This window comes from Patella vulgata, chromosome 7 (genome assembly GCF_932274485.2).
Source record: "Patella vulgata chromosome 7, xgPatVulg1.2, whole genome shotgun sequence".
NCBI lineage: Eukaryota > Metazoa > Mollusca > Gastropoda > Patellidae > Patella > Patella vulgata.
This window is the reverse complement of record NC_065885.2, coordinates 63985283-64011491: the sequence shown is the minus strand read 5'-3', so window position 1 is coordinate 64011491 and position 26209 is coordinate 63985283. Positions and strand designations below refer to the sequence as shown.

The 26209-nt window shown below is 36.2% G+C and overlaps 1 protein-coding gene across 1 annotated transcript in view; it reads right to left on the bottom strand.

The window, feature by feature from the left end:
• Nucleotides 1–8566: 8566 nt before the first annotated feature.
• The window catches only part of LOC126827241 (muscle calcium channel subunit alpha-1), a 69379-nt gene continuing 51736 nt past the window's right edge, over nucleotides 8567–26209 (bottom strand). The window contains exons 24-29 of the mRNA XM_056102174.1: nucleotides 24586–24732; nucleotides 23412–23613; nucleotides 22364–22522; nucleotides 21873–21983; nucleotides 19368–19451; nucleotides 8567–8808 (exon numbers count right to left, since the gene is read on the bottom strand). Coding sequence (XP_055958149.1) covers nucleotides 8656–8808; nucleotides 19368–19451; nucleotides 21873–21983; nucleotides 22364–22522; nucleotides 23412–23613; nucleotides 24586–24732 — 856 coding nt within the window. The 3' untranslated portion in view covers nucleotides 8567–8655. The remainder of the gene's footprint in view (nucleotides 8809–19367; nucleotides 19452–21872; nucleotides 21984–22363; nucleotides 22523–23411; nucleotides 23614–24585; nucleotides 24733–26209) is intronic.

Genomic DNA, 26209 nt, shown 5'->3' with positions numbered 1-26209 from the left:
GGGGTGGGGGTTGGGGGTGGGGGTGCTATGAATGAATGAAGATAAAATAAGTAACACCCACCTTGGTTGATGTTTTAGTCTACTAGTTGTATTTGTAGATGCTGGTGTTTCTGTAACAGGTTGTGGAGATGGTGTGTGGTTCGGAACAGCATGTTGTATATGATCCATATTAAGATGGTTTACAGAATTAGATGCAGACACTTTACCATTGATGGAATTGACAGTCATGGTTTTGTTAGCGGGTGTATTGGCATTCCAAGAATTGACTGGCGTGACCTTTGGATGACCTTGCGTTGAGTTAACGTAAAGTGATTGAGTTCTATTTAAGAAAGGAAGAATGGTTTTACTGCCACTGGTAATAGCGTTAACAACGCTGCCGAACAAAGTATGGTTTCTCTGTAAAACATAAAACATATCTTAATATAAAAATGGTTCAAATGAGTTATTCATTTTAAGTTTAATTCGTTATTGTAAGTAAAAATTTCCATGGTTGATAAAAAGGGAGTCAAGTATATCATCAAATCACACAGTTTGTATGTGGGGAGGCATCTTTAATTGCTTAATAAAATTTTTAAAATGAGAATGGGGTTTTAACATCTACTAAAAAAAAACTAGCAAATTTCGGGATTAACATATGGTTTAATTTTATTTGAATAATTCGCTTATGTTAAGGGTCTTTAGCAGTGGGACGAAACGGAAGGACCCGGAGAAAACCCACGAGAACAAGCGGGGAGTTGAAACCACACCACTTGACTCAATGACAGACCTTAAAAAATGAGAATGAAATGAAGACGATATATCCTACCCTACTAACCCTATGCATAGGTTCTTCCACTTCTTTCTCTTGAAATTCTTCTTCGTCAAGGTTACCAGATATCGCTCGTCTAATCTCAGGACCTAAATCGTGTACAGCACGCAGACCCGCCTACAGAGGAATAGGAGAGAGAGAGAATAATGAAGATTATTGTCCACTCAGCACAAACTAAATCTTTTCGGTATTAAAGCGATAATTGCATTTCTTTTTTTAAGCCACATGTTTAAAATATGTTAAAACAAGCCAACAGTGAGGCTGATGTCCCCCGCCCAAATTGCAAACTAAATAGATGACACATATTAATTAATCGCACATTTATTTTTTTCACTAAGTTTCATCACTCTCTATCAGATAGAATCGAGATTATCTTGTCCCAAACCATCGACAAATGAAATCGATTAGCTTTGCTTAGCTTCAGCTCGAAATGTTAATCATTGAACTCAGTCAAGACATTCATCTACATTAATGGAATGTATATTTTACAACATTCTCAGTATCCGAAGGAATATCATTTTGTTCTACGCCACCATATCCCAAGTGTCCATTCATAGAGGAGACACAGTCAAATTAAACGCCCTGGAAATTTGTGCTATTTTCATCAACTAATCGAGTGGGGAGGAACTCGCATTTTATTGCAACTAAGATTATCGTGGTGAACGTAAACGGATTAAAATACAGATCTATTTTTCGTTTCGTTTTTTTATATTTTCAATGGTCTACACTACATGAAGATCTGACCAGTTGTACTGGGAGGTCGTACGAGTGGCTTTTGACCCTATGAGTATGACGTAAGACATTGATTAATCAAACAGCATTGTAGTTTCTAGGGGTTTACCCACAGTTCCATGCAGAGCATGCCAAGAACTAGCCGTAACAGACTGTTTCATTGACTAATTCCTCATATCAACTAGAACGCCTAGTGTTGTGAAGGCAAGTAAAACAAAATTTTGAACTATAAAAAACGAAACGAAATAGGATCTGTGTTTTAATGAGATTGGAGAGAGAGATATGGGGTTTAACGTCCATTTGAAACAAACTACATCATGGTATATGGTATACAGGTTACTTTAGAAGTTTATTTCTGGCGATGTTTCGATGAGGGGTCTCTCGTCTTTATCAAGCATACAGTATACAGAAATACCTTTTTCCTATCAATGATAATAATAAAAGACCTACCTGTAAAGCATTGGCGTGTTCTTGACCCTTTTGTATTTTTTGAATTTGTTCTTTACGTTTCTTGAAACGTCGGAAATAATCTTGAATTAAGAAGGTTGCATAGAATTTACCCACAGTAACATCATCATCTCCAGCAGGTGGCACAACTTGATCTAGTAACTTAGGACTTGTTCTCTTCCAGATTTTTTTGATCACGCCCCGTAACTCCTCATTGGCTTGGTCAATATTACCCTCAGTTTTTATTTTCAGTGAAGTCCGAACTAAGGCAAATAACGTAGCGTTAAACATAACAGTACCATCACTATTTAACGGCATGTTCATACTGACCAATCGCTGAAAAAAAAGGTGTTTTTTTTTTTAAAACAATATTTGTATTCAGGATATTTGAATGGGATTGGGTCAACAGCCTTAGCCAAAGTAAAACACTTCCGACAACCATTATGATTTTTTTTAGCATCTTTTGGTAAGATGAAATGAAATGAAATGGGGTTTAACGTCCTACTATTCTGCTCCGAACTGGGATAATGAAGACGGACATACGCCATACAGTGTGCTATGAGGGAAATTTTGCCAGGATAGTGGCACTACGACCTACTCTTATATCGAATTCCAACTGTCAAGGGATCTTTTACGTGCACCCAATGTGTACACGGGACCTCGGTTTTTCGTACCATCCGAATGACTAGACAGCTGTCCTTGTCAGGCCCTCCGTCCTGCATCACTGACAAGGGAGAACCATGCCAGAAAATCTGCAGGAACTTTCTCGGCCAATGCAGGGATCGAACACCCGAACTCCAGGCTAGCGAGCCAGTGTTTTAACCCACTTAGCCACTGTGACCCCTCTTTCGGTAAGTCGAGGAACCCCGGAGACCTGTGAGTAAGACACTGGCTCTTTAACCTGGATAATGAAATGGAAATAAAATGGGGGTTTAACGTCCTACTGTTCTGCTCCGACTGGGTTAATCAAGACGGGCATACGGCATACAGTGTGCTATGAGGGAAATTCCAACTGCCAAGGGATCTTTTACATGCACGCCAATATTTTCGACCCATCTGAATGTCTTACTCACTGAGCCACCATGGCTTCCCACTAACCAGGATGTCCAGGTGTTCGGTTAAAATGTTGGTAGAAAAAGGTCCTCGGGATTTATCTGCGCAGTTTCCCCTTGTCAGTGGTTCATGACAGAGGAATGAAATGGTCCAGTGGTTCATGACAGAGGAATGAAATGGTCCAGTGGTTCATGACAGAGGAATGAAATGGTCCAGTGGTTCATGACAGAGGAATGAAAGATCCAGTGGTGCATGACGGAGGTATGAAAAATTAAGGTCCAGTGTAGACATAGGCATGCTTGGAAAAGAAACCTTGAAAGTTGGAAATTCTCTTATAGCCTACTGCATGGCATATGCCTGTCTACATTAGCCTACTGCATGGCATAGGCCCCAGCGACATTAGCCTACTGCATGGCATAGGCCCCAGCGACATTAGCCTCGTCGGTGAAAAGAATTAGGACATTAAACCTCATTCTATATCATTACATTAATAAAAATTTAATTTAATCTATATTTTTATTACTCCAACCTTGATTTTGGCAGGGGGAGGAACCCGAAAGACCGTGCGAAAACTAAAAACATTGAGTTAGGCAGGTGACACAAGTCTGGGATCCAAACCATGTCACTTGACTCCGAGACATACCAGCCAAGTAGGTGAGTACTGATCACTAAAGCCAAAGGACATTCAATTCAATGTTTGAATGAAAAGAAGGATATCTAACTTACTTTACATGCTACTCTGTGAGGACAAAGTTTACCAAAACCAAGTGGTGGGGAGATTTTTCGGAGCAAGGTCACAACATCTAAGTGTTTGATACGTCCTCTGAAAACAACAAATAATACAAAATTTAAATTTATGTTGAAATTTATTTTATCCACAAAGAATAATTAGAGTGTCCACAATATTTTTAAAACTGATCAAGTGCTGGAATTCTGGCAGTAATTATCGGAAAATCCATATATTTCATCATCTTATGAACATAAACACTGTGTGTAAATCTAAAGAAATTGTGTACCAAGGATGCCAGTGGTGAGAACAAGATTTCAATGTGGGTGTATAAAAAGCATTATTGATAGGGAAGAAAGTCTTGTCTATGATATCACCTTTGGTGGAAGTGGACTAAAACTCCAGGAACGAACGAACGGAAGAAAGTATGTCGACACTGCTCAACTAGGACATATTGGCACAGAGATATGATAATTATTGATTTCAATAAATCACTTGCATGCAATAAATAGAAACAACATAACAGATTCTGGAGACAATCTTAAGGCAGGCAACAGTACTATTAAAGTAATGATTTGCATTTTACTAAAAATATCAAAGTTCTCACGGTTTAATCTGCTACGCTAATATGTTCTTAGATTGATTATTTAACATTTAGAAAAATTTGAAAACAAGCCAACAGTGAGGCTGATGTCCCCCCGCCGAAATCTCAAAGCATCAACCAATCAAATTGCTTATCTCTGCTTACCATAAGCAGAAAATGCTCATCTTCGAACTCCATCAAGGCATTGACATAATAAACACCTACACCAAGTTTGAACAATCTAGCTCAATTAGAAAGAGTTATTGTGTCCCAAAAAGTGTGACAGACGGACGGACATACGGACAGATGAACCCATTTCAATAGTCCCCTGCTTTGTTCAAAAGGGGGGGGACAATAATGAATGGAATTGAACCATTTTTGGACTTATCTCTGCTTACCCTAAGCAGAAAATGCTCATCTTCGAACTCCATCAAGGCATTGACATAATAAACACCTACACCAAGTTTGAACATTCTAGCTCAATTAGAAAGAGTTATTGTGTCCCAAAAAGTGTGACAGACGGACGGACGAACATACGGACAGATGAACCCATTTCAATAGTCCCCTGCTTTGTTCGAAAGGGGGGGGGGGGACAATAATGAATGGAATTGAACCATTTTTGGACTGATATTCCTATTGGGGATTCAACTTCCACGATATTCTAGTTAACAAGGTATTCCAATAGTGCTTAACTCATGTTCAGAGACTTTAAGGTCAATATGAAGATTTAACAATGTCCCGATAGCTGAATTTAAATATGTGCCCTAACAGTATTCAATATGCCTCGATTCACTTGAATACTAAAACGTTTCTTAATTGACTTAGAGCATTTAGTTTTTAGACTATCTGTTTTTTTATACATTTCACCGATGTGGTTACTTGTATCGTTAAATTTTACTTCAATATGCTTACATTCATATTTCTTGTAACATATAGCAGATCATGGCTCATGCTGGCATTACACAATGGTTTCTCTTGGTTATATTCCTGATTGTTTTCAAATTTGAGTGAAGTCGTTGTATCACTACAGGCCCGGGACTGTACAGCGCAGTGGACGCTTACAGCTAGCCTCAGGATCCATTCACTTATGTGTGGTGCAGTACCCCTGCACTTACTATTAGGTAACTAGTCAATCTTTTGTTTTCCTTTGGTATTTGAGAGGGCAAATAGTCCTAATTGTTGATTAAGAAAGCTCTGGAGTAGTGCTGGAACACTCAGCGCTATACAAATTGATTATTATTAATTATAAATTAAACAAACATGTCTTACTTTGCTTCTGGATCATATTCCGACCACAGACGCACAAACTCATCTAGATGGTGAGGACCCAATATCGACCAATCACGTGTTAAATAATCAAAATTATCCATAATAACAGCCACAAATAAATTTATAATCTGAAAAAGACATTTAAACATTTATAATAGATTAAATAAATACCAGTCTCGGATTATTTATGAGCTTTGACAAGGAGTAGGGTCACCTGTCCAAACTTGTGGGTTTTCTCCGGGTCCTCCGGATTCCTCCCACTGCTAATGAGAACGAGAATGGTCATTTCTGTCTCTCTCTAAACCCAACCCCCATTTCTTACAGTGCAGACACAAAATGGAATAAATCTCAACACAAAATAAAAGTTTGTATATTTACCAGAAAAGAACAAAGCACGTAGAAAGAGATGAAGTATATATAAGCGATATTAGAGCCGCATTCTGGAATAGCGTTAGACGTATCATTTTTTGCTGAATCAGCTCTCGGATCACACAATACATCAGGTTTATCTGTACACGATAACATAATATCTTGCCACGCCTCTCCTGTAGCCGATCTACAAAATATCAAATATAATCTCATTTAAATAAAAAGAATTAAAAAGTGGCTAATTGTCGCACTATAAAGGGCCTGACAAGGACAGCGTCTAGTCGTTGAGGTTTCCTTTATTTCCCGCATATTTTTCATTCTGCTATAAAAATTAGGACTACCGGAAAATTCACAACGAAACGAAGAAACGCCCAGTGCTGATAACTTGAGAAGGCGTATATTTTAAATGTCTTCAATTCATTAAATATTTGCTTATATGTGTTAATAATTCTACGCTGATGAAATAATAATTATTATTGAAATCTAATTTTGATCGAAAAACTGTATGAGAGTCCACAAGATTTTTTCAAAGTGATCAAGGGCCATAACTCTGGCAGTAATGACCTCAAACACTATGTGTATAAATTTGAAGTCAAATGGATCTTAACTTTAGCCTCTAAAGCCTCCACAAGCAATTGTGGATGCCGACCGCCAGACGGGGGGGCGACGACAATATGCGACCACATTTGAATGTGGGCGTATACAAATAAAGCTTCAGTAGAATAAAAAAACAAAATGTAATAAAAGTTTACCTGAAAAGGACTAATAAAGCATGCAGAAATGTCTGGAAATTATTGTTCCGATGAATCTGTGTAGAATCATCCAGACGAATTTTACCAAATATCTGAAATAACAAATTGAGTTATGACTATAAACATGAGTAGACTGATAATTCAATTCCCTTCAGTATTTACAAAGTTATGATGCATTGAAAATTTATCACCATTCGTCGTCCACTGCAGATGATATATAGGATAGAGTAAAGACATGCTGAAATTTATTAATTAATGGCCCTCGTTTTTTATGTCAACCAGAGAGAGAGAGAGAGAGAGAGGGGGAGAGAGAGAGTCCACTTAACACTGTCTTCATTAGCCCAGTTCGGAGCAGAACAGTAGGACGTTAAAACCCATTTCATTTCCTTCCCACTTAACACAAACTAGGTCATTTTGGGACTAACATGTGGTTCATTTTTATTTTCAATAATTCGCTTGTGCGTAGGGGTCTTTAGCAGTGGGAGGAAATCAGACGACACAGAGAAAACCACGAGGTTGTTGGACACGACACTTGACTCAATAACAGACTTTATGATTTCATGCATACGTGTTAAACCACTTGACGGCCACCCATTCTCCGGAAATCAACAAGGAGAAGCATATTAGCCCCCCCCCCACCTCCCAAAGACAGCTGTAATCAAATTATGGGTAGACTCTCAGTTTCCCTCATAGCACACTGCATAATATGGGTGTCACACGTGAACCATATCTCTTATACAGATTCTCTCCATAGAGAATTTGTTTCACATTTTTAGTCATTGATGACCGAACCAGTACAAGACATTTTAACAGTAAAATTTATTGTATTTTAAAGGGAATGTTGATAATGGGCAATCACCTGAAACACGTCTTGGATAAAACTACCCTGCTTCTAATACATTTTTAATTTTTTATTTGGTCCCAAACCTTATCAGGTGGTCACGCTGGCTAAGTGGGTAATATGCTGGCTCGCTAGCCTGGAGGGCGGGTGTTCGATACCTGCATTAGTCACTGTTCGGGCAAAATTTCCCTCATGACACACTGTATGGTGTATGCCTGTCTTCTTTAGCCCAGTTCGGAGCAGAACAGTAGGACGTTAAACCCCATTTCATTCATTTTCCGAACTGTATCACTAAGATCCAATATTGCTTGCACTGTAAAGGGATTCTTCCACCCATCGGCAGTACTTTCAGTATGGAGATAATCCATCTCAGTATTGAATTTTGTTCATAATATTAGATGTGTTTGGTTTATAAATGAATTACCTGCATTCCAATTACTGCATAGATGAAGAAAAGCATTACAATTAATAATGCTACATATGGAAGAGCCTAAAATAATAATAAAAAGTTAATTAATCTCTAAAGTCGTATACATTATTAAGTCCATCTGGGACATTATTAGGAAATGTCTCACAGGAGGATTTGATCACCTGATGACACTTAAATATTTCAAACCATGACAACTCACATTTCTATATTTACCACGAAATATTGTCAACCTTCACAACTCACATTGTAAGGTATTTAGCATGAAATATGTGCCACATGCAATATTTCAAACTACCACAACTCATATGTAAGAATAAGCAAGTAAAGGATCTCCTAACCCAAGAAGAACAGAGGCTAGTGTAGATTTTGGTGAGAATTAATGATAACTTTATCATAAAATCTTGCCTGAACCCACACGTAGTCTCTGTTCTTCTTGGGTCATCACTAAATCTCACCAAAATCTACACATAGTCTCTATTCTGCTAGCATCTACAGATCCTTGACAGTTGCTACATAGAATCCTTCCACCTATATATATATCACCGCTTAGTTTTTATCAGTTAATCTCCAGTCTACAGCTTCACAACTCATATTTTTCGAAAAGTATTCTTGCTTTGCAGTATATGGATGCTACGGTTAACGAATTATGATGGCCTAATAAACGGTGTTCTCACCTGGAATGATTTGATGAAGGTCCACAGTAACGTCCTTATACCTTCTCCTCGACTCAATAACTTCACCAACCTCATCACTCGGAACAGTCGGAAAAAGTTGATACTGATAATCGTCTGACCAGGCTGGAAAAGAAGAAAGCAAATGAATCAATACAAGCCAGATATCAAGACATTTTTATTGGTGTAACTTTAATTGGTATAAATGTACAGTAACAGTTATCAAGGCAATGTTGATTGGCATTCCATGCTAATTACTCAACACAAAACAATGTAAAAACTTTCAATCCTCTTTGTTCACTTTATAGTCCTGGTGACTTATTCTTGAAAAATAAAATGTGTCAAGGATGCCCTGTTTTCATTGATTGAGGTTTAAAATCTTTGTTCAAATTTTAGCTTTTATCCAATGAAAAGACTGCATTTTTAAAATAACTCATATCAAGAGTATGGCTTCCAGAAGTCAATACATTTTTTAATTACAATGGTATCTTGATCAGAATACTGCAGGTAGTTTACAAACTCAAGAGATTCAAATTTGAGAGCCCGGAATAATAATTTCAGAGTGCGATTTTAGTCTCTGTTAGTTTCACAAATTCCTATGTTGGTTATTCTTTTAAGAATAAGTCTGATACAGAATCTTACGTGCTATCAAGCATCTGACTGCATCAACAAATTATCTAAACCCAAAGTCGTTTAAACATATAAGATAAGAAATCTGAGAGGAACGGAACAGAAACGCAAGTTGGTGCCAATATTTCAATATCAACCATATGATCACATAGGAAGCTCAAATTTCTTTATAAAACTAGCTAAAATCAAAGTCATTAGGTCTAAAATCAAAGTCGTTAGGTCTAAAATCAAAGTCGTTAGGTCTAAAATCAAAGTCGTTAGGTCTAAAATCAAAGTCGTTATTTCTAAAATCAATGTCAATAGGTCTAATATCAAAGTGATTAGGTTTAAACTTAAAGTGATTAGGTCGAAAATCAAAGTAATTAGGTCTAAAATCAAAGTAATTAGGTCTAAAATCAAAGTAATTAGGTCTAGTCATTAGGTCTAAAATCAAAGTCATTAGGTCTAAAATCAAAGTCAATAGTCATTAGGTCTAAAATCAAAGTCATTAGAGTTATTAGTTCTAAAATCAATGTCATTAGGTCTAAAATCTAAGTCATTAGGTCGAAAATCAAAGTCAACAGCTCTAAAATCAAAGTCATTAGGTCTAAAATCAAAGTCAAAGAGAAACAGAAACATGAATTGATGCCAATATTTTAATATTATTAGCATTGTTAAATAAATAAATGTTTTATCATTGTTTAAGAGATTGGAATAAATACACTCAGTATTAATAGTCAAAGCAAAAACAAATCAAATCTTTCAAAAAAAAAAAAAGCAGCAAATTAAAATAATCTGTAATAAAATTTCTTTAAAGGCCAAAACATCACGATAGACACATATTATTAATGAAAAAAAGCTGCATAAAAGGGTACAGCCCACATAAAGCAAGGGTTGTGTGCAGTGAAAATTATTTTTAAAAGTTGTATTTGAATTCATTTCAGGATGAAAAATATTTCTAACAATGCGTTCAATTTATTGAACTTTGACAAGTTGATTTTTTTTAATTTCTCGTTTTTTAACAATTGGACTGGAATGAAACATATTGATGTTAGTATCAAAGATGTTAACAGAAATATGAAATCTTTGGTAATCCACCGCTTTGTGTTGGGAGTTTTTCTTGACTGATGTTAAACCCGCGACCTGGTACACATCAGATATCAAGGATGACACTCCACAGACAACAACTCATTTGACAGCCTCAATTAGTATCGGGATAAGTTTTAAACCCTGATAACAAATTCAGAGCATTTTTATCAGCATTAACAGAATTAATTTTTCACTGAAAAAAAAAGATGATTTAAACAAAATGTTTTCAAATTCCATACATACAAAAAAACAGTCCTGATACTAATCACATGTTCAACAAAACGACACAATAGGTAATTAACGGGAAGGGGGAACAACTCTATACAATTCTAGATAAACACAATCTAGATTAAATATATCACTGGACAATCTGTATACATGTGGTTGGCTGGCAACACTCAATAATCATCTCATCACATACTAAAACACATCTAGCAACACTTCAACAAACACGTTCAAAATTACGTTACATTTCTTCTGATTTACAAGTACATATATCTTGCAGCCTTGTTATAAAACTGTAAATAGCATACGCAATGCACTTCAAATTCTGGATTTGGAGCGAAAAATCAAGAGATCAGCTTTAAAAATTCTAGACATGTGTATCAAACAACAACATTGTTGATGATGAACAACTTCTTCATCAATCATGAAGTCAGTAAGACGCTGGCTCGCTAGCCTGGAGGTCGCATGTTCGATCCCTGCATTGGCCCAGAAAGTTCATCAAGATTTTCCGGGGTCATTTGCCCTTGTCAGTGGCGCAGGATGAAGGGGCTGACAAGGATAGCTGTCTAGTTGTTTGGATAGGACAAAAAAACAAGGACCCATGTATACATTGGCATGCACGTAAAAAGATCCCTTAGCAGTTGGAATTTGATATAAGAGTAGGCTATAGTGCCACTGCCCAGGTAAAATTTCCCTCATAGCACACTGTATGGTGTATGCCCATCTTCATTAGCCCAGTCGGAGCAGAACAGTAGGACGGTAAACCCCATTTCATTTCATTTCATCAATCATTAAAATTGTTGACAGAATTTAGATCGATTACATCACCAATTGTCAACTGATTTCTGTGTGTAAAATCAACTGTTTGATCTAATCTTAAATGAAATGAAATGGGGTTTAACTTCCTACTGTTCTGCTCCTATACTGGGCTAATGAAGATGGGCATACGCCTAAAAGTGTGCTATGAGGGAAATTTTGCCCGGGCAGCGGCACTATCGCCTACTCTTATATCGAATTCCAACTGCCAAGGGATCTTTTAAGTGCATTCCAATGTTTACACGGGACCTAGGTTTTCCGTCCCATCCGAACGACTAGACAGCTGTCCTTGTCAGGCCCTCCGTCCTGCACCACTGACAAGAGGAAACCACGCTGAAAAATCGGGATGAACTTTCTCGGCCAATGCAGGGATCCAACACCTATTATTCTACATCATCCAGGCTAATGAAGACAGGCACACGAAATGCAGTGTGTTATGAGGGAAATTTTGACCAGACGGGAAAAAAACTCTTCATAAATGAGTCTCATCGGACATAGTTATTCTGTTCCTTGGTTCAATTGATGGAATGATGTTTGAATTAAAATACAGATCTATATTTCATTTCATTTTTTTATACTTTCGATGGCCTACACTACATGAAGATCTCACTGGTTGTACTGTAAGGTCGCGTCAGGGGTCCTATGACGTCAGACATTGATTAATCTAGTGGTTTACCCACAGTTCTGTGCATCGCACGTTAACAACTCGGCGTAACAGACCGTTTCATTGGCTAATCCCTCACTTCAACCAGAATGCCAGTTATATAACAACTCTTTCAGATCCTAGTGTAGTGAAGACAAGTAAAACGAAATTTTGAACTATAAAAAACAAGTAATAATATGAATTTGTTTTTTTTTAGGGGTCAAATCCTAAATCAGATGACAAAGCTAAGAGTACATGCAGATTTAATAGAAATTTCTCTGCTTTTCCAAGTAACTACACTAGAAAAGAGGACTTTTAATAATTTAAAAGGATTGCTATTACCAGAGCACATTCTCACTTATCCTACTACTATAATGTTACGATAAGTGACGATGGATGATCTGCTTTCACTTTCAGATTCAGAAGATCATATGATCAATTTTACTTTGCTAGATGGGAGCCACGGTGGCTAAGTGAGTAAGACGCTGGCTCGCTAGATTGGAGTTCGTTGGCCGAGAAATATCATCAAGATTTTCCGGCGTCATTTGTGGAGGACAGAGGGTTAAAGGTCTATAAAACCAATGTTTAGAAGGAGTATCACAACAGATTTGTCTTTTTTTTCTATGTTTTTGTTAAAGAGGCATTAGGTAAGATTTAGATAAAGAGCTGACAATCTTCTCGCTATAATAGTTTAAAAATAAATAATGAACAGAGAATGTGCTGAAAATTTGAGTCAAATTAATTTCCTTTGAGCCAAATTATAGTCTAGCCTTGATTGTCATTACTACCGTTGTTATGATTATAAACAAAGTCGAGATTATCCAATTTATACGGTTATAATATCGAAGCCATCCGATGGCATTAAGAGTTGATTATGGTCTTTGTAAGTTAATTAATGTCTAATTAATAATTTATATAACATTTCAGGCCTAAAGCAAGACCTGCAACAGGCAGTTTTAGCTCTTGCATAATGCATGTTTAATGTTTTTAAGTTCAAAATGTCAAGTATTAGTTAATTCGTGAATGATATAATATATGGTAAATCTAATATTATTTACAGCCCAGGACAATAACTAATTAGTCGTGTGTCTAAAGGTTGGGTGGGGAGGTATTTTTTTCTCTCCTATATTCATAGAAATAACTCTCACTCCACTGCAATCCTATACATGTTTGCACCTAAATGATCAGAAATATTCTCTCCAAGCTTCTGGTTTTATCAAATTCGCAGGTAGTGTCCTCCAACCTAACGTCAACTTTAACGTTGTCTCCACCTTTGACCCCCAGCTGCTCATATTCCTGGACACGGCCCTCCTAATATAATTTTTACAAGCCTGTGAGAATAAGTCAGTGGTAAATCAGCATGACCAGAAACAATAACTAAAGATAGATGGTCCTGGAAATAAACACTGTTTATGATAATCGTCGGTTGTATCCTTAGTAAAGATTTCAACAATACGTGTCATCCACTATGTGGTACAATAATGGATTAACTCAGATTTACAAATATAACAAACAAAGATGGCGGCAAGGCCACAATAAAACATGGCCGATCATTATAACAACAACATTGGACGGTTTAGCATTTGGAACTGACAGACTATACAAATCATGCCTTTTGATTAAAACTATAGACTATAATATATACATCTTTATCCAATACAAACACACAATAGTTGACACTTCTTACAAGTACAGTTCATTGTTCAATAACAATTAAATCAAATCAACGCCTAATTCCCTAGTAATGTATTAATAATATCCTACAATATACATAAAAAAATTTTAAAATATGTCCAGTTGTTGATTTTTTTAACTGGACATATTTTTTTTTTTCTTTTAATGTTTTTATCTACAGTAATATCAGAATGAAGAAATATAAGTGGTTGATTTTTTTTAACTGGATGTATTTTTATTTTTTTATCGATCTATCTACCGTAAAAATAGAACTTAATAGAAGAACTTGTACTTTATCTACTTTAATATATACATAATTCTAGATTTTAAAAACTAATCTAAATATATAAATTGATGTTTAACGACAATCAGATCTAAGTAATAAATTTATTATAAATAAAGTATACACTCTTTTGTTTATCACCACTGTTGTCTCAAACATAAAATCCATTATAATAATAATAATACCGTACATGAACACTGACATTTGAACATTGTCATCTAGACATATGTTATACACACACTATACATGTATATCTCCATGCAACAGTTTTATCACCTGTAAATCCTATTGTTAAGTATACAAATAGTTAAACATAATCTTTATTCATAACATCTGTTATTTATCTAAACTTCATATTTATTTTATTCAATTTCCGACAATTTATAATTGTTTGATAAAGACTAGAGGAGCCTAGTCGAAAAATGGCTTGGTAATAATTTATATAACCAGTAATTGTACATATTCCATAGAATTGTGACAAGGGTATTTCCAGGTCAAATTACTAGATGTAATTGAAACAATTTATTTATCATTTGTACACTGAAATAGATCATTCCATAATTGCTTTGAAATTAGAATCTAAACGTGACATTTTATCTGTAAAAATGTAATAAATTTTGTCATCATACTGCAATAATATCAATATTAGAAAGGGTTTCTAAACTATTATCTTTCGTATGTTTATCTATTCTAGTCTAGTGCGGAACAATAAGCGAGAATAGAAAGCCGTTAAGCGGGGATTATTGAAGCAAGGATTACGGTTTCTAACTTTCTAGTTTTATTTCACAAATTTTTCATCACTAATTCTAACTACAAACTGGTCTTAATATCATGGACGTACCTTTGGTATGACCTATATAATTTTTTCTTAATCTACGAACTCTAAATTTATCTACAGATTTCTCTATTCTGGTATTTCTAAATCTACATGGACAAAATTCTATTGTTTAGCTGTCTCCTAGCAACACAATAAATATCAGTAACTAGGGTACTAATACTATTTTATTTTTCTTCAACTCTTTTTAATATTCAGAATCTATCTATAAATGAAATCTACTACATGATATTGTTTTTATTAAATTCATTAGCAACTGAATTGACATGAAATAAGAGAACTTAATGCAAACAAGACATGTTATAACTAAACATACATGGTACGTAAAAATGACAAAAAACTCATATGATCATGCACATGTAGTTCATGCGGAGGAGTAACAATTTAGGTTTCATGCAGACCAAAATATGTTATGAAATGGTAACAAACCTCGGCACGCTTTTGAAAAGGAACAGCATTGAAGGAAAAAAAAATTATATATGAAAATAAACTAAATCGATGCAATTCATATATCATTCATGTTAATTTACGTGCAAAGTTGAGAGTAATAAGAGTGTTATTCTGTATAAATAATGATGTGTTTAATTAATTATAATTAGTGGAGTATACTACATGTAGGTATGTTAAAATTCTCTAGCTAAATTAAAGGCAACCATCATCCATTATCAAATACTTATTAATTCATTACAGGAAAAAATAAATACAAAGACAGATATGAAATAGACAAAATATTTACAATCTTAGTTCTTGATATGATTAAAATGATTTCTATATGATATGTATTAATATTAATAACAATTATATGTTTGTTTTACATGCAAACTAAAATAGGTGCCTTGTACACGTTCATGCTTAATGATGTGGTGATTGAAAAACAGAACTAGTGTTTTTAATTATATTCAGTTCAATTCAGTCGAGTGACTTTAAATCTTCCAATACCAATCTTCAAAGCATAATTTTAATGGAGTCTTTCGGAACTACAGGATATTCTTATGTTCACATTGAATAAAAAATGTATTTTTGAGAAAAATACACCACAATAAGCTTTCTAGAAATAAAATGTATACTGACTAGCTTAGAAAAACAAAACAACCTTCAAAGAGAGAGAGAGAGAAATGGGGTTTAACGTCCACTCGACACAAACTAGGTCATTTCGGGACTAACATATGGTTTAATTTTATTTCAATAATTCGCTTGCGCATAGGGGTCCTTAGCAGTGGGGGGAAACCGGAGGACCCGGAGAAAACCCACGAGGTTGGACAGGCGACTCTACTCCTTGTCACGTACAACCGGGGATTAAAAAAAAACAACCTTCAAACATTATTAAACAGAAACCCATTATGACTAAAGTTGTATTTCATAGAGAGAAAGAAAGAAAGGGGAATAGGGTTTAACATCCACTTGACACAAACTTGGTCATTTTGGGACTAACATAAGGTTCAATTTTATTTCATTAATTCGCTTGAGCGTAGGGGTCTTTAGCAGTGGGAGGAAATCTGAGTAAACCAAGGAGGTTTGACAGGCAATCTGACTCATTGTCACGTACAAGCGGAGCATCGAAATCATGCCACTTTATTCAATAACAAGAGTTTATGATCTAACATAACCATTCAACCAACACCCCCCTCCCCCCCCCCCCCTCCAACTCCGGTACTACACAAACAGTGCTATAAGTGCAAGATTAAAAAAGAAACTATTTCTTTCCACTGTATTAGTCAATCAATGGCATACATAGACCCGACAAACAAATCATTTTGGAGCATCAAGATTTCTTTTGTGTAACCATTTTGTATATAACTTACAGTAATGGATCGGGAGGTTGGGGACAATTGGTTCCATGGGATGACTGAGAGATGTTACTCACCCAGAATCTATTTTTCTGAGGGAAGACACACCTACATTCCTCACCGCACTCAACCCTACGATTTCTTTTAATTCAGCCCCCCGCCCTCCTCTCCCAGTGACATGTCCCGGGCCTAATAATTTTAATCGGCGAAATTAATAGTATATAAGGGTCTTCCATCAAATTCCTTAAAGTCAAGCTTCTTTGGACACAACTATCTATTAAAATTTGAAATCTAGATAGAAAAAACATACATAACGTTTGGCTGTACAGAACTTAATCACATAGCAATAATTGTTATACATCTAAATATAAAGTAAAATCAGAAACCAAATATCAACTAACTACAAACAATGAGCTTCACTTTCTCCATGAGAACTTCACAAAAATTACGTCTTTATAGCGTATTTGGTATTTACTGTGTTCACAGCCTTCAACTTTACGATATATTCACAAACAGCTTCAGTGAAATTAATAACAAATTGCCGAATATGAACAAATAAACAGTTTGTAATATTTTTTAAGGTTTAAGATAAAATTTTCAAATTCTATCAGATCTGTAAACAAGTCTGATGGCTCTATATGGACCAGGAATCGTACCATCTTGGAACTCTGACGTTATCAAAGATAAAAGTCCATCGATAGAGGCGCAATTGTCCAAAGAACAGGTAAACAAGGTTTCATGTTGATCATACAAGGATTGGCAGAGACTTTGGGTTTTATTGAAAAGACTGTTGCCGCTGCCAACAAGATGAGTAATACCCAAATTCTGCTTCAAACAGCAGAACTATGATATCCTGGCCTCCCTGTGATTGACTGATTTGTTGTTATCAAGTTGTACCATAAAATCTTCATATATGAATGGCATTATGTTTATTAATTTCACACAGCTTTACAAACTTTCACGCCATATTGATTCAATGACAAGTAGTTCAAAAACTTTGTTACCCACCCCCCCTGGCTAATTCTTCTAGAAAGCTGGCCAAAGTTGTGGAAGGAAATGGTTGTATTTCCTATTAGAAACCACAGATAATTTACTTGTATCTTCGGAAGGATATTGGACAATGAAACATGTATACAGTATAATATATAATATAGACAATTTCTATACTAGTTACCTTATGAGGATCATCAGAGAATTCCTGTATATTACAAATCAATCATAATATAACATTCATAATTCATTCTAATCTTATATACAATATAAGCAATAAGTATACCATAGCTATTTGTATGAAGTCCATTTTACTTAAGGGAGGGGGGGGGGCAATAATAACGATTATTCAAGTCAAGTTTAATAAGGGGAGATTAATTAATAACACTGTTTCAAATGCACAATGATTATAAATTTGTAAACAATTTGGGAATTTTTTTTTTGGGTACAGCTAATTTGATTGGTATGTATGTGTTAAGATAGAAAAACAAACAGAGAGAGAGAGAGAGAGAGATTATTTGGGTAGATAAAATGTTAGTGATTTTTAAACCGATAGATATTGTATTATCTTTCACTATGGCAAAATGACATCAATGTAATAACAACGCACACATATTAGCATAATTTGATTTTTATAATGAAATAATGCTGACAAATCAACAATAAGAGGCCTTAGTCTTGAAATTTCCAAGAACTTTTTGATTTAAATAAATAATATATATCTTAGAAATCTGTACTTTTGTTTCCGAGTTCACAAAGCATTCTCAGACTAAAGAAATGAAATGAAATGAAATGGGGTTTAACGTCCTACTGTTCTGCTCCTATACTGGGCTAATGAAGACGGGCATACGCCATACAGTGTGCTATGAGGGAAATTTTGCCCGGGCAGCGGCACAATCGCCTACTCTTATATCGAATTCCAACTGCCAAGGGATCTTTTACGTGAATTCCAATGTATACACGGGACCTGGGTTTTTCGTCTCATCCGAAGGACTAGACAGCTGTCCTTGTCAGGCCCTCCGTTCTGCACCACTGACAAGGGGAAACCACGTCGGAAAATCCAGATGAACTTTCTCGGCCAATGCAGGGATCGAACACCCGACCTCCAGGCTAGCGAGCCAGCGTCTTAACCAACTAACCACCGTGGATCCCCTCAGACTAAAGAATTTACTCAACTTTCACTTACTGTGGATGAGAAATATCGTTGATCGAGAAACACAAAACTTTGCACCCAGTTTCTTATTCATGTATTTGATACATTAAAACAACAAATGTTTTATAAAGGGTTATATTTTAGTTACAATAAGAACAATTTTGAATAAATTCTTAACTTAAGCCTGAGAATGCTTTGTGAACTAAGGGCCTGTCCAAATCGATCTTAATCTATTATAGTATGTGTACAGTAAAAAATCACAAGTTTAATTTCAACTACAAATTTTTCAAAACCCAAACTAAATCATTTCTCGATCTTTACCATGAACCAATTTTTCAAAATCCAAAACAAAACCATTCTTGTGATTTAATTTCAAGATTATTTTAATTTTCGAGATTAAGACCCATATTGTTTTAAATATAAAACAGTTTAGTAGTTAGTATATATTGATATAGTCAATGATAATTAGTTTAATAATAAAAACTGAATCTCCAATCACAAAGCACGGAGCAGAAGCATGGAGATAAAGCAAGATAAAAAAGGTTATATAATGTTTTCGGGAGAGAGAAATTTATACTTACGTTGTATTCTGTATAGATAATATCTATAAAACTGCCCAGTACAATAATAAAATCAAATACATTCCACGCATCACCAAAATAATTCTGAAAGAAAGAAATACAATAGTTAATTAATATTATCTAATAAATAATTTTGATCGAACCCTGTGAGCCATTCTGAAACAAATGAAAATTTTGTTGTTTTCATTTTAATAAATATATTGCAAAATCGGGCCACGCGCATTAATTCAATACAATTGTGTTGCCAGGACGAAATGGATATAAATTTCTAATAGTCTGTCAAAAAGGCAGTACATTCAAATTAATATTGTACTGAATTTTGATGCAAGGTTATATTTCCTTTCCTGTATGTAAGGTTAATAAAAAGTAATTCAAACTTGATGGGTTCCGTGAGTGGTCAGTGGGTTTCGGCTCCTTTGAAAAGGTTAAGAACCGAGAGAGAGAAATGGGGTTTAAAGCCCACTCGACACAAACCAGGTCACTTCGAGACTAACATATGGTTCAATTTTATTTCAATAATTTGCTTGTGCGTACTGGTCTTTAGCAGTGGGATGAAATCGGAGGACCCACAGAAAACCCATGAGGTTGGACAGGTGACCCTACTCCTTGTCACATACAACCAGGGAACCACGGATCTAATGCATAATAAGTCAAAACTTTCATGAACATTTTTATATTTCAGTATCCATGGACATAACAGTCAACAAGCACTTGTCTTGATTGTTGCCTGACAGAAAAAGAACAACTCCTACAGAGTCTGCCATAAGAGCATTCAACTTCCCAAAACGCTTGATTAAACTTGACTAATATTACCCAACATGACTGTCTGAATTTTGAATGTTTTCAGCCAATCAGATAGTGTCAAACCATATGATAATTAAGTCGTTATTCCAATCTTCAAGGAAATATCTGAACCAGCAGTTGCCAGGCAAGATACGCCCACATTTTGCAAAAGATGGATAGAGAACAAGCGGGCCATAATCCAGGAAGTTACGATTCGATACGGGCAAGTATCAAAAGAAACCCAGATCTTTGGGATATAAACATATATTTTAAGTTTCATTGAAAACAGATAAAAAAATGTGACCTTGAACTCAAATGTGAAATTCGAACTCAACTGTCATTATGGTGCAACGGTGATAAATTTAAACTTTTTTTTAAACTGGATAAAAATTGTGACCTCTAGAGGAGCAACAAGCGAAAAACGCGATTCTATTCAAAATTAAACCTCTGTCAGCATGTGTATAAAATGAATAATTGTAACGGTGCACGCTATTTAAAACTAAATCTAAAAATATATACCGGTTGTGTTCGGTATTCTATCAGTGGATTATATTCAATGAACATTTAATTTAACTAACAACTGGTCAGTGAAACCATTAAATGTTTGATCGAATTATCATTTTAATATCTACCTGGAAGACTTACAATGCCGACAACATCTCCATTCACCAAGTGGCTAATTTTCACAAAAGGCTACTTACTGGACCATTTATGAATATTCAGAATGCTTGTTTTTGTTTTTTACCGGATTATCAAAATTACCATTAAATGTGCTAATTACTCGGATTATGAAGCACATGAGAGAAAGAGATGGGCTTTATCCTCCAATCAACATATCCATAAATTTTGAATCAATAATCACTAGCGTGTAGGGTTTTTTATCCGTTGCAGGAAATCAGAGGACACAGAGAAAATAAACAAGATTTGACAGGAGACCTTGCTCCTTGTCACGTACAAGCCGGGAATCAAATGACTTAAAGGCAGATATAATGATCTAAGTGCACGCAGTAACCCCCCCACCCCCCAACTTCCCCTACAAAATATGAAGCCCTTAGGATCATATAAAGGGAGAAAAAATTTTTTTAATCACCCTCGATGGCCCTTTCCTCTCAATAACACGAGAACTTCAAAATGAAATGAAATGGGGTTTAACGTCCTACTGTTATGCTCCTAACCTGGGCTAATGAAGACGGGCATACGCCATACAGTGTGCTATAAGGGAAATTTTGCCCGGGCAGCGGCGCTACGGCCTACTCTTATATCGAATTCCAACTGCCGAGGGATCTTTTACGTGCACGCCAATGTGTACACGGGACCTCAGTTTTTCATCCCATCCGAACGACTAGACAGCTGTCCTTGTCAGGCCCTCCATCCTGCATCACTGACAAGGGAAAATCACGCCAGAAAATCGGGATGAACTTTCTCAGCCAATGCAGGGATCGAACACCCGACCTCCAGGCTTGCGATCCAGCGTCTTACCCACTTAGCCACGTGATCCCCCGAGAACTTCAAATGAAATGAGATGGCAAGTAATGTCCTACTTCGACTGGGCTAATGAAGACGGGTCCTGAGAATTTCAAAAACTTGAACATCATCATTTTTTCACTCCCCATTTTCAGGAAATGAAATGGTAGTCAATAGATGGTTGTGTAACACTAGACTTGAATATTGTGTCGCTATGGTTATCTTGTGGTGCTCTGAGAGAAGTAACACTAGACTTACCTTAAACCTAAAGGCTGCAAGTTTGAGCAGGAACTCGACTGTGAAGACACCAGTAAAGATCATATTGAGGTAGTCAAGAGCCTTGGAGTATGTGCCACTTTGACCATAATACTGTAATTACAACCAAATATTCTAGAAAATATAACTTTAGTTAATTTATAGAAAAGTCAATCCACAAAAATCAAAGCATAACTGGGTCAAATGTTCGACCCCCAGATTTATTCTTATCTACAAGTGCATTATCCAGACATCGGTCGTCGCCCACTCATTATCTTGCAAGTATTATACAAATTTGTCAAACAAGTTCTCCTTGGAAGAATTTCATGGCAGTTTTCCAACTTGTTTCCATTTGTCCAGTTTGCTAAGAAATGCGATAAAAAAGATGTTCAAGAAAATTCTGATTCGGAAGTAGCAAAAAAAAGTGAATTTCATAAAATATGGCAGAAACGAACATTTGTCTGCCCAGACAGGTTAAATGTTTGTCGACTTACCTTCATGGCTAAGGTTACTGTATTTATCATAATTAATAGAAAAATACCATACTCAAAAGCCTGTGACGTCACAAACCACCAAATTTTATACTGTAATCTAGCTTTAGGTATGTAACGACGCATAGGTTTGGCTTTCAAAGCAAACTCAATACACTTTCTCTGAAATATAAAATAAAGCCTTGATAAAAATGAGAGAGAGAGAGAAATGGGGTTTAACGTCCACTTGACACAAACTAGGTCATTTCGGGACTAACATATGGTTTTAATTTTATTTCAATAATTCGCTTGCGTATAGGGGTCTTTAGCAGTGGGAGGAAACCGGAGGACCCGGAGAAAACCCACGAGGTTGGACAGGCGACCCTACTCCTTGTCACGTACAACCGGGGATTCAAAACCACGCCAGTCGACTCAATGACAGACTTTATGATACAGCGCACGCACGCTAACCATTCAGCCATCCAACCCCCCTGATGAAAATGAGAAACAATATACAAATAAAGGATTGACCCTAAGTCGCTAATCTAAATTGTTGGAAGAATGACATGAGTCAATTTGTGGAAACTGTCACTTTCTGTCAAACAAGCATGAAAGACATGTCGAGTTAGTTTCATTCACAGAACTGAAATGAAATGAAATGGGGTTTAACGTCCTACTGTTCTGCTCCAACTGGAATAATGAAGACGGGCATACGCCATACAGTGTGCTATGAGGGAAATTTTTTCCAGACAGCGGCACTACAACCTACTCTTATATCGAATTTCAACTGTCAAGGGATCTTTTACGTGCACGCCAATCATTTGACAGTCCTTGAGATTTCACGTGTTAAATCACTAGACCATCCACCCCCCCCCCTTCTCATAAGGAATTTATGTGTTCATTTTTCCAGAAATTATCTAAGAGGTGAGGGATTGCGTCTTGTCAGCAAAATCATTATTGTGGAAATCGACATTAAACCCCAGTGACTACTAATACGGATTCTCTCACGCCTCCTGTTCTGTCTTGTTTCCACACTGTCACACTGTAAATTTTAATTCAAACAGTGTCTTACCTGATTTTTATCCAGTTCACAATTTTTATATTCCTGTTCTCCTTCATTCTGGAAGGTGACGATAACAAAACCAACAAAGATATTCACCATAAAGAAAGCAATAACGATAATAAAGACAAAGTAGAATATGGCCACAAAAGGCCGAAAGTTGTGGATAGGTCCCATCCCCTCCTCATTAGAATCTATAGATTTATATAATAATCTGAAATAAAAAGTAAAACAAAATCAGTAAATATACAGTAAAGTCAACACAGCCAAGTCAAGACTTGGTTTTTTTATTTTGAATTAAGCATGTATTATTCCAGACACGGGACTGTGCAGAACAGTGAACGCTTAAAACTGGACCCTGGATCCATTCACTTGATATATATCTACACCCTTTTGTCTCTCGTTCAATTGATTGTGGATGTCACACAGAAGAAGTCCAGTGCTATACAGACTTTGAAACATCATTTCGACAAGTCTCGGCGTGAAATTGTGGGAGTCAAATAATCGTCTGTATCACAGATTATCAACTAGAACAGACAATGGGTAAGTCAAGCCCCCAACAGAAAGGAATATGCAGACGTAGGCGACAAACATCTTGCACAAGTTGTTGGTAGGATAATGGGGCATTGGTAAGTCCAAATGGAATACAATCCTAATGATTCAACAGTGAATGCAGTCTTTTTTTATACCTTACTCAACATTTACATATAACAGGTTCTAAAGGGTTAACCCGTGCGTAGGTCGTTATATAACGTCCTGGACAACTGCCACTCACTGTGTGTAGGGCGTAATATAACGCCTTGGAGGTATTTTCCCCAACCTATTCTTAGAACATAGTACATAGTTCTTTGTCACTTTGTCAAATTAATTACACAATAGGGGGTAGTTAACGTTTTAAAAACGTCACGCTTAACGGGTTAAACAGGTCTGCGGTGTTCGATTCCAATCATATCGCATTGGTATCCTGGATTGTTACAAAACTTTAACCTTTTGTTATTACAGCGTTTACAAAGTTCTACAAGTGAAACAAGAGCCATACTCTGGAAGTAGTTTATGAAAGTTGCTGAAATTCCATGTAATTAGTTGAGTGTTCGGACGGACAGACAGATGTGAGCAACGACAATAAAAAAAAGAAACTTTTGATAGAAATAAAGATGTTGTGTTGCCAAGAAAGACAGTGACTTACGAAGGCCAGCCTTCAAATGTTGCTACTGTAAATAAAGTGAGCATGGCTTGTTTGACATCATCAAAATTAAAGGCACTCTCTTCCCATTGTCTATCTAATACAATGGGTTGATCAAAATCTCCTTCCTTAAAATCTATATATTGGCCCCTGAAAAATATAAAATGTTAAATTACTATTGGCCCTTTGAGAGAGAGATGGGGTTCAATGGCCACTTAACACAAACTGGATAATTGCAAGACTAACATGGTAGAATTCTATTTCAAAAATTCGTTTGCGTGTAGTGATCTTTAGCACTTGAGAAATCAGGAGGACCTAGAAAACCCAGGAGAGGAGGAGGACCTAGAAAACCCAGGAGAGGAGGAGGACCTAGAAAACCCAGGAGAGGAGGAGGACCTAGAAAACCCAGGAGAGCAGGAGGACCTAGAAAACCCAGGAGAGGAGGAGGACCTAGAAAACCCAGGAGGACCTAGAAAACCCAGGAGAGCAGGAGGACTTAGAAAACCCAGGAGGACCTAGAAAACCCGGGAGGACCTAGAAAACCCAGGAGAGCAGGAGGACCTAGAAAACCCAGGAGGACCTAGAAAACCCGGGAGGACCTAGAAAACCCAGGAGAGCAGGAGGACCTAGAAAACCCAGGAGAGTGACAGGCGACTTTACTCCTTGTCATATACAAGTGTGGGATTGAAACCACTGCAATTGACTCAATGACTGATCTTATGATCTAAAGTGCATGCCTGGAAAATGCAAAATAAAAACATCTAAAAAAACTACTGTTTGAATGGCATTTAGTAATTGAACACATTAAACATACATTATGCAAGAGCTAAATCTGCCTATTGCAAGTCTTTCTTTAGGCCTGAAATGTTATCTAAATTATTAATTAGACATAATCAACTCCCAATGTCATTGCTAGCCTATGATATTTACTGGATTACGATCCGATTTGCTGCTCAACTTTCATTCATGATTAAATGATTTTTATCATATCGAATTTAGTAATGATGATCGAGGCTAGGTCGAAAATTCAATCGCTAAATTCTCGGTTCAGAGTGGACCAATTTGACTGAAATTTTTAGCTAATTCCCTTTACACTATCTAGTTTTTAACTATTATAGTGAGAACTGCCAGTCCTTTATCTAATCTCCCATAATGTATCTTTAAGGTAAACACAAGGGTTCTAGGGATAAACAATTACTGTATTGTGCTTGAAAGCGACAATAGAATCATTTTTGAAACGTAGCTCAGATTAAAAATACAATAATTGTTTATCCATAGAACTCTTGTGTTTATCTTGACAACTGCAATATTCAGTATTCATCTCATTCTTAAAATATTTAATACGGGTTACAAGTTGTCAAAATTTGTTTGGTTGTGTTTGTGAGACAGAGAAATGGGGTTTAACGTCCACTCGACACAAACTAGGTCATTTCGGAACTAACATATGGTTTAATTTTATTTCAATATTTCACTTGTGCGTAGGGGTCTTTAGCAGTGGGAGGGAACCGGAGAACACAGAGAAAACCCACTAGGTTAGACAGATGACCCTACTCCTTGTCTCGTACAACCGGGGATTTGAAACCACGCCAACTGACTCAATGGCAGACCTTATGATACAGTGCGCAAG